The 15,659-nt window shown below is 36.9% G+C and overlaps 1 protein-coding gene across 1 annotated transcript in view; it reads right to left on the reverse strand.

Moving 5' to 3' along the window:
• Positions 1–4,789: 4,789 nt before the first annotated feature.
• FREM2 (FRAS1 related extracellular matrix 2) overlaps positions 4,790–15,659 on the reverse strand; it is a 70,960-nt gene continuing 60,090 nt past the window's right edge. Inside the window, exons 17-24 of the mRNA XM_053456058.1 lie at positions 10,627–10,819; positions 9,725–9,829; positions 9,013–9,140; positions 8,651–8,785; positions 6,891–7,017; positions 6,529–6,716; positions 5,852–5,998; positions 4,790–5,451 (exon numbers count right to left, since the gene is read on the reverse strand). Of these exons, the coding sequence (XP_053312033.1) occupies positions 4,945–5,451; positions 5,852–5,998; positions 6,529–6,716; positions 6,891–7,017; positions 8,651–8,785; positions 9,013–9,140; positions 9,725–9,829; positions 10,627–10,819 (1,530 nt within the window). The 3' untranslated portion in view covers positions 4,790–4,944. The remainder of the gene's footprint in view (positions 5,452–5,851; positions 5,999–6,528; positions 6,717–6,890; positions 7,018–8,650; positions 8,786–9,012; positions 9,141–9,724; positions 9,830–10,626; positions 10,820–15,659) is intronic.

The following is a 15,659-nucleotide window of genomic DNA, read 5'->3' on the forward strand; positions in this document are numbered from 1 at the left end:
CGATTCACCCAATTCACTATGCATTATGAAGGGCCAATCATAGCAAGCTTCTACTTCGAGAAAGGGTTAGCTGATCCTGTATAATACATAGCTAAATTAGGGAGCAATCATGCAAATCACTGATTAAACTATACATTATACAGAACCAGCTCATTGACAGAGCTGCCACTTAATAATATAAAGTGAAGTTGGTGAGTTGACACTTTTTAGTTAATAAACTTAATAAACATTTTACATCAATTTTTAACTCAGAGATATTTATGTATAGTGGCTGAATCACAGTGTTTATACACACAAACATAACATTTTATTTTTCGGATAGCTGTATAAAGTTGATTTTTTTGCACACCAGGTGACTAAAATGAAAAAAAAAAATTGAATTTATTATTGACTATATTGACTTTTATATACTGTTGTATGATAAAAAGCAGTGTAAAAAAAGCAGTGAAGATAAATTTCAAATCAATCCATTACTTTGTGCCTTGGAAGAAACTGTGTAGCTGCGCACTTATTATGTCACAGGCAAAAGATACACACCAATAAACAAAAGATCTGTCATTGTCATGTTTGTTTAATAAATGTATAAACATATAAATGTATGCGCAGGACACACACACACACTCTTGATAGAGTTGATTACACTTATTAGAAAACACAAAATACCAAGTTGTTATAATAGCACTAAAAGCTGTGTTGTTGGCAGCTCCCTTTTCCCAGTGACCTTGAAACAATTGCTTGATCTTGTGTTCAGGCATGCATCATGCCCTGCTTAGCTTGAGGTTATGTATAAAAGGTGACTACTTGAAAAATAATCTTAGTAATAGAAAACAATGAAATATTCCTGTGGACTGCATTAGTTTCCAGTTTTATAAGGTCACTTTATACAGGAATATGTACCCCCACTGTAGTATAACCATATGTGCTCTGTGTCCCCGTTCAAGAAACTCATAGAGAATCTCATAAGACACTCCTTTTTTTTTTAGTAATGTAGGAATACACAAATACAAATACACAAGACTGTAATAATATTTTTAGTGTTTGATATGTTTTTTGATGAATTTCGAAACTATTGATGGGGCTTTAGGACCTTATGCATTCCCAAAGATTATTTATAACGTCTTTACTCGTCTTAATCCTAGTTAATGTGTATCAGATAGGACTGAATAGTATCCAACAACAGAACCATTCTCCAACTGGCTGTTAGCGTTTTGTTACTGGGTGTCTTGACTCCACTTGGCCCCTGTGCTAGTTAAAGTAAGCCAAGGGCAGACTAGATGGGCCGAATAATTATCTGCTATGAAGTTCAATGTTTCTATCGCCTGTGGACCTCACCTCTGATTTATTAGGATCTTGTTTCCCCAATAAATGGTTACCAATGATTTACACACTGATTTACTATCTGTAGTAGCTCTGTAGTTAGTTTACTTACTTAGTATCAGTATATCAGGATACAGAATGTGAAATGCAAATAGAGTTAAAAAATACAAACATAATGGAAAAACAAATGTTTATTGCAGACCACATTGTGGCTAGAGGTCCATGTTACAGTTTGCTTTATTGATGTCGTTCTGTCAGAGATGAACATAGACATTGCAAAAGCTGCTATTTCGAATTGCAATTCAAAATGTTCGATCAAGCCCGTTTCATACCTAATACAATTCAAAGTTAATTGAACATTTCTTAAATATTGTTATAAACGTCTTAAACAAACCGTTTCAGGCTGAACATCAGTTAGGTGTGTATAAAAAACTGTAGAAAATACAATTATAGAAAATGTCGATACATCTATTTCTCTCAGGCACATATTTAAGGCTACATTGACAGAGATATAAATGTATTAAAGGGGAGAACCATCTAAAAAAAGCTAGAAAATATATACATATCTTGAAACAATTTAATGGCAAGAAACATAATTTCTACACTACTATGACATTACTAATGATTCTATTTTGAGGTGCGGGAAATTACCATTTGGAATTCTGATACACAGCCATGAAATCACTGAAAAATGGGCTACATTTATCTCAATGCAAGACTGATAAAATATGGTATAAAAACATTAAAACTGCTACAATTTTGCCTTTTTGTCAATGGTCCTATTTTGAGGTGATATACATTTATATTTCATATGCAATTTTAAATGGAACATCCCCTGAACAGTAAATTCCTTAAATGATGTTAAAATGTGTCCTCGTACAAGATATGACTATCTACCAACACCCTTAAAGATGGCATTTTATACAATTCCTTTAATATTGCACTTTGTGAAACTAACCCAAAATAACCATAACTTTCCTCTATGGCAACACTAATTTGGTAATCGTTACTATTCTAGCAATGGAATAATTAATAAATATTAATAAACTATATAGCAGCACTATGTGTTTGCTGCCTTAACATATGAAGAGGTGTCTTTGTCGTAGAATTCCCTTTTCAGGTTATCCATCTTTACATGAAATATGATATCCATCGTTATATGAATCTCAGTTAGACCCCACCACCCAAATTTCTATACTGTGCATGTGTTATTCCACATATCCCCACTGACTGTTGAGAGGGGAACAGTCTATTATGTCCCAAGTAAATAAATGAAGCGATAGTTCCAATGTATTAGACATTTATCTCATACAACGAAAATAAACTTTCAAGGTAGCACCACTCTAGAGCAGAACTGCTCACTCATGAACATGCTTATATCGAAGAGAAGCAGGTCTTCAAAAGTAAGCACTGGAGGCTTTTGCTATCTTCTACATCTACTGCCCAAACAAGAGTGGTGGTATTTAGCATTCTAAGTGGCCACAGAAGACATGTAGTAGTGAAAACCATACCCTGGGATGACCCAACTAGCCTATGCGAAAGCAAAGTACAAGACATCTACAGAGCAGTACCGTTCAATATGCTAAATACTGTAAGCGCAAACATGGATTCATTCGTTTTTTTCTCTTTATGATGGTACAATCGACTAGATTGTAAGCTCGCAAGAGCAGGGCCCTCTTTTCCTTTGCACCAGTTTGTTATTGTATGTGTTTATAAATTGTTCTACTGATTGTAACAGCGCTGCGGAATCTGCGGGCGCTTTATAAATAAATGTCATGTCATGTAAAAAGCCTTTAGACATTAATATTGAGGCAATGTGAAATATCACTGTATTCTGCGATAGATACCTATTATTCCCGATACTTGAAAAATTCACTTTGCATCTAGAGTTCAATCTGGAATAAGAACAAATATATTTATTTATGAGAGCCTATAGGCATAGCAGGGGCTACTGTCTCTTTCCTGTTTATTTAGTCTTGAGATGGCTGTAGGGAGAAGACAGGACACATTTTGGGAGTAAATTAGGGCTGGGAGACTGGAGTGAGAATGGTCGATCGTGGGTGCAGCTACCAGAAATCTTAAATTAACAGACACAAATACCCAATAGCCTAGAAAAGCAAAACTATCAGCAGATTCACAGAAGCCTCAACCATGGACTACAATTACTGAAGTACAAACATGAAAGGTGTGTTTAGAAATTCACCAAAATAACTGGCAGTAACAAGAACTTTGTAACATGTTTACATTGATCGCTAACTTTGGTTTATGTATAAAGAAACAGAAAACAGAGAACTAAAAGTTACATAGATAATATTAACAATTTCCAAGCACAAATCCCATGCACTTTTGAAGATAAACACGTAAGCCTAAATGAATAGACGTGTAACCCTTTAAAGGTCAGAATAATAAAGCAATTGTGCACCCTACACTCTGGCCTTCAAAGGGTAAAGAACAAAACTTGCATTTTCCAGGTACAGTAAGAATCTGGATATCTTTGATGGTCATGATGTGTCCTAGAAGCATTAATCGGAAGTAAAACATTTCATATGAATATAATATATACTGTGCACATTATAACAAATGCAAATACATGATATTAAATACCAACATATCCTTTAGGAGGCTCAATGATTTCCAAAATAAGTTACTTGTTCCCAAAATACTTATATTTACAGGAGACTTGTACTCCTGTTTAGTTGATAACTTTTTTTTTACCAAATAACTAGCCTTTCTATCCATATCCTCTATTGTAATAGAGCTACATCATTATCTGGTGATCTATTACTGAAATGTACGGAACGTTTTTCTATTGTCTTTCGAGTTGTAGATGGTATGCAGTCTGTCACCTAAATGCCCAATAATTGTCACAAAGTGATTACAGAAGAATTACAAAACTAGTACTATGTTCACATGTAGTCATTTTTATCAACCAATAGCAACTCCCAAATTTTTAAAATAATGATCTCATGATAATACCAACGCCAACATCCCTAAAGCCATATGAGTGGTAACTCTTTGCAGAGATGTACATCATGTTGGATAAAATATTGACCCTTGGAACTTGATGTTATAGTATTATTATAGTTTATCTGTACATCATCCACAATTATTAATGCGGTAAATAGTTGGTAAAAGGAAACTAGTCCCATATAAATATGCCTTCACATTCTAATACTTTCTAATCACATCAATTCCTTTGTTACGTAATAAAAACAAATGTATAGGATAATCATTGAACCTCCAAAGTTAGTAGATAACATTAAAATAGACCCTCTCTCTGTGAGTAGAGATGAGTTATCAGCACCATTGAATAATTTTGTTTTAAATAATAAAAAAAGAAGAAATACAATAGCACATTTCATGTTGACAGTTTTTGTTGCGCACCTCTCCATGCAGTGCATGTTATAATGCTGTCAGGATTGCTGTAATACAAAAATCATAATTATGAGTGATGGTTCCATTTTTGTGTCTCGTGGTTGTAACTCAAACTATATGCAAGGCATTCGAAGTCGGACCAACCATGAGTCTTGAGTAAAGAAAACATAATTCAATTTTTTTCAGAACCAAATGGTTGGTGTGCTGTGTTTTGAGGCAACCTTGATTGGTTTCACCAGGAGTTCTTGGCTATTAAACCTCTGAACTGTCCGTACTATACCCACGAGGAGGCATCATGGGCTCGCTGCTCCCAGACTCTTTACCTTCTTCCTTCTTTTTGGATTTCTTCTTTTGTTTGAGTAATAAAACAGCAATAACGATGAGACAGATTGCGAGTAGAAGTATAGCTGCGATGACCACCAGAATGGTGACAATGCTGACCTCACCCTCTTTATTATTAACCTCTTTTGGGATAATGCCATCAAGGTTGACCTCTTTCTGAGGGATCTGTCTCTTGTTGCTGCGTTCCAATGCAATATGTTGAATGTTGGTGCCTCTGTTGTTTTCTATGCCAATTTCTTGGGCAATCTGAGGGGCTTCACTGACATCTCTCTTCTTACGGTTAGTCAGTGAAGGTGCGGCAATACTTAAGGAATGGTACTGGTTCTCCACACTTCTTTTACCAATACCTCTGTTGGCATTTTCCTTTGATCTCATTGTATAAATTGTGTGTATGTACCACTCACGGCCCAAGGATATCTGAAAGGGAAAAACTTAAACTATGAATATTGAATTGTGACCACCTGAATACCTTAATTGTTGGCTCTAGAATATAAAACAGGTGAAAGAATAATGAAGGAAGGTGTTCTTTCTTAAAGTTACTTTCAAGGCTTTTTAAGGAGGGTGACAAAAGCTACAGTTTCTGTTTCTCTAGGAGTCCAGAAATACTTTGCATTCATATTTACACATGTAATACCACCACACTCAGATGATTATTGTAGTAATTTGTGTTCATATACAAACATCCCCACAGTTTAATTAACCGCTGGTCATGTAGGCAGACAGTAATGCTTATGATAAGGAAAAACGGCTGGTGGCCCCCGGTTGGAAACCCCAAATTAAGGCATTTACTTACTGTTCTCTGTTGTTTGCTACTCACCTGGAAAAGAGGTGACGAATCAACCTTAAATCCATCAGAACCAGGTTGCTTGACCAATGGCAAAGCTTCAGGGTCATCTACAGCCAGTCTGGCATTAAATGCAACACTCCCAAATTTAATAGTTTGTGTCTCTGGTTGAGCTTTGTCCTATAACACGTATACAAACATGTTTATTAAAACAATTAAAATTTGCTGCAAAAAAAATAACAATTTGCAGACCTCAAGGCTGCCATCATTGTCCGAGATGCGATATTTTGGGTGATCTTCCCTGCTTAACACCACATTGGATTGATTCTTTATGGCAATATTAATGAAGTCAATTTTTCCACAGGTAGGAGTCAGGGTATTTGCCTAATAGACTGGAATACGATAACAGAGCTAGGACGCATACATAATATGCAGCTCTCTGGAAACATGATATTATGCAAAAACTAGACTGTTTAAAAAAAAAAAAACTGTTTGAAAACGTATTTTTTATGAAATTAATGAAATTAATGATTAATGATGAAAAAATTTGGTTGGAGTTCCCCTTTTAATATTGATCCATAGGAATACAGTCCATTTATTTGATACAACATGCATATACTTTTTAGGTATATTTCTTAATATGAGTGTTTTTTCCATTTAGGATTCACGGTTTTGATGGAATCACAGATTCTAAGGTATAGGACTCTTACCAAAATCTTAAACTGATACAACAGTGAAGACGAATCTGCGAGGCAGCCATATTCATAGTTATCTGGGCTGTATTTGGGGACATAGCCATCAGCCCCCGTACATAGAAAAACCTTTTCAATGCTGCAGTAAAAGGAATTTCCCAGGTTTTGCACAGGATCCACCATCACGCGGCCGTAGATTATATCACCTGAAATACAGTAATAAGAAATTAGCAGGGAATGCATTGAAAGTTGAACTTGTTGCTTTTTACATACTAGATAGATACATTTCACATCTTTCTGTTAAATACCATGGAAAATCTGACAGTATCCCTGAAACTGAGTAACCATATAAAAATGCAACACAATTCATAGATGGATACCTTCTGAAAAAGCGATATCACTCTCCTGTCCAAAGCCCATGGATCCGTCCGACAACCAGAGAGATTTCTTTGAGAGAAGCAGCATCTGTGTATTCAAACTGAACTCTGCAGGTACCGGATCACTCACCTAGGGGCAAGAAGACGGCATTGCATTAATCAATAGAGCACAAACTGCGCATCAGTGGCCATAAACAATGAATCACACATTGGACCTTCTTGGTGGCTTTTAGGATGAGAGAAAGTTTGTGAGTTAGTTTCTGTATTCTAACTGTGTGTCTGTACCAGATAAAGAAGCATGCATATGTAATAGCACGACTGCAAATGGCATGGTGGCAGGTCGTTTTGGTGTCCAATATCTTTCTAGGGTGGTCCGCACATAATCACTTATTTATATTTATATTTAAATATTTATATATGAACAGATTTTTTTGTATGGAAATATAGAAGAACCAAGGGTGAACAATGGTGAAAGAGTGGATTTTTTGTATACATCAGGAATCCAGTTTGCACTTTATTGTATATAAATAATAATCCCATTTTTTCTCTAGCCTTATGCCCCTATCTGAATTCCCTAGCCATTTCCAACCTTCATTTCAAGCCTTTTCTCTGGCTTCTCTTTTACTCTTTCTCATGTGGAGGGCAGAGGAGGAATTGGAGATTATATATATATATATATATATATATATATATATATATATATATATATATATGCTGCTCCAATCTAAAGATTGTAGGCCTTTGCCTGATGCTGTCAGAAGAATCATTTTAATCCTTTATTTTACCCCAGTGTTTAATCTTGCCTTCTCCAAATTTTCACACATGCACACGGTTTCTGTCTCACACTTGCTAATATTCTACTTGAGTTCATTGGGGCTAAAGGCATAGGTGGCCTAAGGTGCCTCACATGCTCCTCACACATTACCTAGAGTTGTGATGTCATGTCATGTTCTACTAGCTTATTTATCAGGCCAATCTACTCCTTAACTTTTTGTCTCTCTCTTACTCTGAGTCATTACCCACTTTTCATGAAACAAAAGAAATCCTCATGCCCTTTTTAGTCTTGGTCTACTATTCTTGAGGATCTAAGGTTTCTGCAGCTGCTGTGATATGCCTTTTTAAATGCTCTTGAGTGATCCTACAGGCTGTCTTACACAAAGCACAGGGTATTCTGTTTTATCTCTGTGTTTTGCACCATTTTCCCACTTGAGAACCATGAGGGAGATCTGATTGTCAGTGCTACATATATATACATATATTTGAGAACAATAGTAAAAAAGCAATAAAGATTCTGAATACCTAAACTGAAATTGATAGTTATTCTAGACGTAGCATAAGAGGAGGATAACACTGAAATGGTTAGTTATTCCAGATATAGCATAAGAGGAGGATACCTGGCAGAAATTAAGTTAATATGGTGCAAGGTTATTCTGAGACAATGAACATAACAAAATACATAACAAGATGGAATGTAAGGCTTTGTATATGTTCTTAAAGGAAGAATAATACATTTTAGAGGATTCAGAATTGCTTAAACCCAGTGGTGAGCCCTTATTTTTCATTGGGCCCACTAGCTGTTTCAACATCAAGTCATATATACATGTAACTATAAAAATTCAAGTCGCTGCTCAATCCATTCTCTGCAGACATTGGGCAGAGTGGCATGGACTCCATTAATACTGGGGCCAGGGTAAACACCTACATCCCCCATGAGGCAAAGATACCATGTGAAGAACGATGGCCAGTATTCCCTTGTGACATACCTGTTGGAATCGGATGTCAATATCAAAAGTTATGGGTTCTCGAGGATTGCAAACAGTGGGTAAACTGTACTCCTGGTAAGGTGCTGTTGTGCAGGCAATGAGCTTGACTGTGTAGGTTCCTGAGTAGTCTCGGACCTAATGAAATAAGGGTTAGAACAATCATTCTTAATATAATGGCTAGTATGCATAACAAATACATTGGCTGTATTTACATAATAAGGAAATAATTCAATGCTAGAGTAGCCACCTAGTACGATGGTTAAGGTTATAGTTGTTCATGGCTATTCTTCCTGTTTACTGCTAATTGTATTTTTTTTAACCAAAATACAGAAGAGAATACTGAGAACTGGTAATCCACTCACAGCAAAATCAGATACAAAACTCCATTGTTGAATTGGCTGGTTATAGGTTGGCTCACTCCGTACTAAGCTAAGGGTAAAGGTCAGTCCCGGATGGTCCGCCGACATAATCATTGAAGTCAGAGAAGTTGCTAAAAAAAAAGGAGGACATTATTAGAAAGTTCACTAAAATTTAAATCAAAAGTATTGTACTCCCCTACTTGTCAACCGAAATATAAGCAGTAATTATGACTCGGGAACTAAGATGCCCTTGTATGAATGTAAATAAACTAAAAGAGGCATTTCTAGCTGGTTGGGGAGAACCCCCCACCTCCTATCTGGCTTCTTGGAGCACTTTATGATACATTTAGGAATTGAATATATGATACGTACAATCCTGAAATGTCTGGGATTTCCTGTAACCCGAAAATTTGTATGCTAAGCGGCATTCATGTGGACCCCAAACTGGTCCAAAATTTATCAAACAAAATTGGAGGTGGGAATGCAGCTGGGTCAGTGTAAGGAAGTTTGTTTTAATGTAAGTGAGCACGATAAGTGTTAGTAAAAGTGTGATCAGCAGCGGGGAAACCTGCTAGGAGACCAGATTAATCAATGCCTAAAATGCCAGGATGAAGTACTATGTCCTTTGGCGTCAAATCCCTTTATCTCGTGACGTAACGCTACATCCATCACCGCGAAGGGGTTAAGATCCTTGTTAAAGGATAACTATTCTTACCAGGGTGTGACATAACAAATACACCATTGAACCGAGCTTCTGTTTTAAAGTTGACGACTAATCGTCCCTCTTCATTAATACGCATGCTGGTTGGGTAAAGAGAGCCTGAAAAAAATAAGAAAACAGAAAAAATATAATTATTTATAGTTGTAATAAAATAGAACTATAATGAAATAATAGTAAAATAACAATTAAAATATTTGTTAAGTACTACATAAAATTTAGTATTAAACATTTTGATTTTGTTTTTAGTTAATAGTCTTAAATGTTGTGACTTTTTGTCTCAAAAGTCATTGTCTCAGATATTGACCTGTGTCTGCATACACGATTTGCTTTAAAATCCCCCAAATACTAAGGCATTTGTTTTAATAGGAGGTCATGGATGCTTTATGTTTGTCATATGTCTGAAATACTAAGACTTTGTATATTCATTCAATCAATCTACTTACTTTATCTCACCCCTAATTTGTAATTTTAGACTTATTAAATGAAGGATATTGGGAACTGGAAATGCAGCTATTTAATTAATGTGATTCTCATATTCATGTCGACTCATATTCATGATTTTTTATGATTGAAACAATATGTGGCTAAAAAAGGAAAATACAACATTTTCCTTTTGGCCATGCATGTATTTAAAGGTCTCTGAGTCAGGAGGTACCAATCTATCTATTTCTGATTTTAGTTTGCCCTATTTGTCAAATTTGCACAGACCCTACATACAGAAACTTGCAATTAGCATTTTATGGAACCATAGTGAAGCTGTAGAGTGACGTTTATCCAGGTTTGCCCGATATGTTGCATTATGACGCATTCAGGCTACATAATCTAGAATATACTAATCCCAGAGGAATTTGAGCTGTAGATATGGCTGTGCTGATTTGAGGGTTACAGATGAGTACCTTGTAGTTCTGCCTCAGGAGGGCTGCCAATTCCATCCTTCCACAAGATGGCAGTATCGTACACAAATGTCAAGCGCAGCTCCGAGTGGAGATCAAAATGCTGCCAGCCACCCACTCCCACTGGGGAGTGGAACACATAGGACACGTACAAGGGAACTCGTAAGGTCACGTAGGATTGCACGAGATTCAGGACCTTGAAATAAAAAGAGTTTATTTAGCCATGTCCATTTGGGTAGCGCAAAAGACAACTAGTAACTTGATTAAATCTCCTCACTAGAATACACTTACATATTCGACAGGTTAGTGCTGTTCATACAATTGGAAGTCGACACTTATTGCAATGGTGGTATTAAACATGAGGAGACCAGAACACTTGATCATTTTCTTCTTAGTAGAGCTAAACAAGATTATTTAGTAATAACTACTGGTTAATAAACAAACAGAAAAGAAATGTGATGGGGACTGCCCCTTAAAGGTTTATTAGCAATACAGACTCTTCTGATGAAACAAAACACAAATAACAGCTAACAAAATGATTTAAAGCAAGCCGGCAAAATAAAAGATCCCAAAACTGCAGAAAATAATATAAATATACAGTATATCTTGTTTTTAGGATTATGAGCAAGTAACCAAAACTCTTGCTCTGAATGTTTAAAAAGTAAATCATTTAAAACACAATGCAACTAGTTGAACAAGTGGTGATGTTTACATAGGACAAAGTACAATACAAGGACTGCCCAGCCTATCCTCCTAGATTTTAAAATATTCCCTTCAACCCTTTACGTCACAGGAGAGTAACAGGGCTTCGGGTCTCAGAGCATTTAAAGATCTTACTTTTAAGGGGATGTTTAGAAATCGGACACCTTACAGTAAAGCGCAGAATTCTCCATATTGAGCATTAGCATCCCGTTTGGACCAAGTGATAACTCTTTTAAAGAAAGAAGTACCACACTGATGTTTACTTTGGCCATCTTAAGAGGAAAAACCAACTCGACAGTACAAATACTGGGCATTTGTTGCTCATTAGTACACATTTCCGATAAAAATGCAGCTTTAAATATTTTTTTCAGGAAAGGTTATGAGGTTAATGGAGTCCTTAGCATGTATGTAAAACGAAAATGTAATCGGCAGGTCATTTCCAGCACAAAACACTCAAAAGACACAAAATATCCTCGAAAGATGAAGTTACGTGCTGGCGTCATGCTGTTACGTGTCCTTTCTCGCTAAGCGAGTGTACGTAAATGGAAATGGTTCACTTGCTGGTGAATGTCCTTAAAGCGGGTTATGCCTGTATATCTGTTAGCAATTAAAGGGAGACTTCAGCCATTATATGCACTTTAATGTATACGATAGCTGGGCGATCCCTTTAAATCTGAAATTACATTCAGTGGGAGCTGATTGCTGCATGAAACATTGGACCACAGAAGAGGCATTTTTGCTTCAACTACTAAAGGTGATTACATTATTATTATTTTATTTTTTTAAATTTTAAAGAATTCATATTAAAGTACTCACAAAGTGCCTTAATTCCTGAGGCTACACGGGATGTTAGACTGTCCTTTTAATAATAACATGCTCATATAGTCATACTGAGAGTAATAGCCTCACGCTAGAGCAGTAGAGTACCTAGCACTTTCCTATTTTGTTGCATTACCTGGAACAAATGGATTTGTTGGGGGTTTGTATCATTTGATTTACACAACGTGCCTACCACTTCGAAGATGCAAAACATTTTTGTGAAACAAACAAGAAACAAGACAAAAAAATCATAAACTTGAGCGTGCGTAACTACTCACCCTCGCCAAAGTCAATACTTAGTAGAGCCACCTTTTGCAGCAATTACCCCTACAAGTTTCTTTGGGTACATCTCTATAAGTCTGGCACATCCAGCCACTGGGATTTTTGCCCGTTCTTCAAGACAAAATTGCTCCAGCTTCCCTAAGTTGGATGAGTTCCGCTGGTGTACAGATATCTTTAAGTCATACCACAGATTCTCAATTGAGGTTTAGGGTTTGACTATGCCACTCCAAGACAATTAAACACTCGAGTGTTGCTTTAGCAGTATGCTTAGGGTCATTGTCCTGCTGGAAGGTGAACCTCCGTCCCAGTCTCAAATCTCTGGAAGACTGAAACAGGTTTCCCTCAAGAATTTCCCCTTATTTAGCCCTATCATTCCTTTAATCTTGACCAGTTTCTCAGTCCCTGAAGATGAAAAACATCCCCACAACTTGATGCTGCCACCACCATGCTTCACTGTAGGGATGGTATCTTGGGGTGATGAGAGGTGTTGGGTTTGTGCCAGACATAACGTTTTTCTTGATGGCCAAAAGGCTCAATTTTAGTTTTATCTGACCAGAATACCCTCTTCCATTTTTTTGGAGAGTCCCCTACACGTGTTTGCTTATTTTTTTCTGTAAGCACTGTTTTTTTTCTGGCCACTCTTCCGTAAAGCCCAGCTCTGTGGCGTGTATGGCTTAAAGTGGTCGTATAAACATGTACTGCAATCTCTGCTGTGAAGCCTCTGTGATTAATGCCCTCCTTGCCTGGTGCAAGGAATTTTTTGGTCTGCCTGTCGCAGAGTTTTTTGGTCTGCCTTTCGCAGAGTTTTTTGGTCTGCCTGTCACTGAGTTTTTTGGTCTGCCTGTCGCTGAGTTTTTTGGTCTGACTGACGCTGAGTTTTTTGGTCTGCCTGTCGCAGAGTTTTTTGGTCTGCCTGTCACTGAGTTTTTTGGTCTGCCTGTCGCTGAGTTTTTTGGTCTGCCTGTCACTGAGTTTTTTGGTCTGCCTGTCGCTGAGTTTTTTGGTCTGCCTGTCGCTGACTTTTTTGGTCTGCCTGTCGCTGAGTTTTTTGGTCTGCCTGTCGCTGAGTTTTTTGGTCTGCCTGTCGCGGAGTTTTTTGGTGGTGACGTATTATTTCCATTTCTCAATAATGGATTTAATTTAATTTTTTTTATAACCCAACCCTGATCTGTACTTCTCCGCAACTGTGTCCTTATATTGCACACAGGTGGACTGTATTTCACTAATTATGTTAAATAACTTCTAGAGGTAATTAGTTGCACCAGATCTAATTTAGGGGCTTCATAGCAAATGGGGGGGGTAAAAACTTTTTTTCTTTTTTAGATTTTTTAAAACATGTTATTACCTTCATTTCACCAAGTTGGACAATTTTGGGTATGTCCATTACATGAAATGCAACAAATTAGGAAAAATGCCAGGGAGGGGGGGGGTTAAATATTTTTGCAAGGCACTGTATCTCCAATCACCAACTTGACCTAAGTTAACATGATTAAAGTCATTAAATTAAAGTAAGAGCATATAGCAAGTGGAATGTCTGTGTTATAGCTTCATGCTATTGTGTTCCTTTATAAAATGTAATCAAACTATTGGCACTCCACATGTTGGGCACAATTTACAATGGTATAGTGTGTGCCAAGTGCCAACACTTTCTTAAAGTGGACAACCATCCACCTGAATATAAAGCTTACAAATGTCCTACATTGTTTCGTACTATGAATTAAATTAATAACCCAGCAAGACTTTTAAGAATTAAATTGTGTAAATATTCTAGTGTATTAGCCTTTCCCGAGGTTGGTTGATTAGGAACAATGGACAGTTTATAATTATGTGCTGAACTCTATTAAATCCTGTAAGAAACATATATACTAATGTGGACCCTTCCAGCTCTGGCCTTCATAAAATGTTGGGTTGGCTTTTGCTGGATTTGTAATATATCATTTTATCTTAAAGTATTGACATTTTTTACAAAAAGACTGCTTTGGCTCACATAAGCGAGAAGTTCCAAATAAGCTCTCAGAGTAAAGGTATATGAGGTGAGGAAAGGTGGACAGAGACACTTGGACATTGAGCAGGGTTATGTACATTTTGGTCCTACAAAATGGATAAAAGGGAAATTTAGCAAAGCACAGAAGTTTATTTCAAAGGATGAAAAATGTTAGATTTAAAACTAGAATGCCAGAGGTTTACTTTACTGTGAGGGTGGTAGAAACAGTAGAGGCTAATGCAGTGAGGGAGGTTAAACACGCATGGGTTAGGCATAAAGATCTCTTAAATCTAACACAAGACCGAGGAGATATTAAGGTCTGAGTCTCTACTCTATTAATTTCCATTGTCCCGTTTGCTCTTTGAATTGAAGAAATGTGCTATGGTTTGAAGCTTATAGTGATTATTTTATTGGGTAGTAAAAAAAAAAAATACTTCATAGATAAACCTCATCAGTAACCAGCCATTAGAGCTTGACGGGGTCATGAGAAGATACAGACCAGATGGTGTGAGACTAAACAAATAAATAATCATATCTACCATCCCGTGACTAAATGAAAAGAGAATGTTTTGACACATACAACATTTCTTTATGCTCTACCTTATATCCAAAAACTACACGTGTTTCACAGAGAGGGCTCAACTCTTTGAGGCAGCTGATTTTGCAATGCAACAGAAAACTCTGCAGCTGCCAACATGAACATCTATTAGAGACGCACTCCAGCCATCATAAACATGCACATGACAGTTCAGTGTCACCTCAGTCCCATTTCTACTCCTATTGTAACTATGAATTCTGACTACAAGCCCACCTGATCCAAAAAGAGAAGAATACAATCAAATATTTTGCCCATCTGTGACACCACTGACTTCTCTACATGACCCTCACTACAATCAAATCATCCTTGCCCAAGCAGTCATTCTTCTGTCTCTTTCCCCTTCAACCTCCATGCACATTGCAAGAGCAGGGGGCACTGTGCAAATGCACAGAGGTATTCATCACAGACCCCTCTATACACCTGACCTGTTCCCCTCCAGCTATTTGTCCTGCAGAATGTGTTCCATTGAACTAATCTCTTGCTCAGCAGTGTAGATGGAAAACACATTCACAGCCAACCAGCTCCAGCACTGCGTTGTGTAGGTTTTCCAGAGGGCTTCACAAGACCCTTTATACACATGTGCAATTTTATTGGGAGTGCTTTTTTGCAGAAAAAACTGGAGAGTATATCTATACTAATTGACAAATAATA

This window comes from Spea bombifrons, chromosome 2 (assembly GCF_027358695.1).
Source record: "Spea bombifrons isolate aSpeBom1 chromosome 2, aSpeBom1.2.pri, whole genome shotgun sequence".
NCBI lineage: Eukaryota > Metazoa > Chordata > Amphibia > Anura > Pelobatidae > Spea > Spea bombifrons.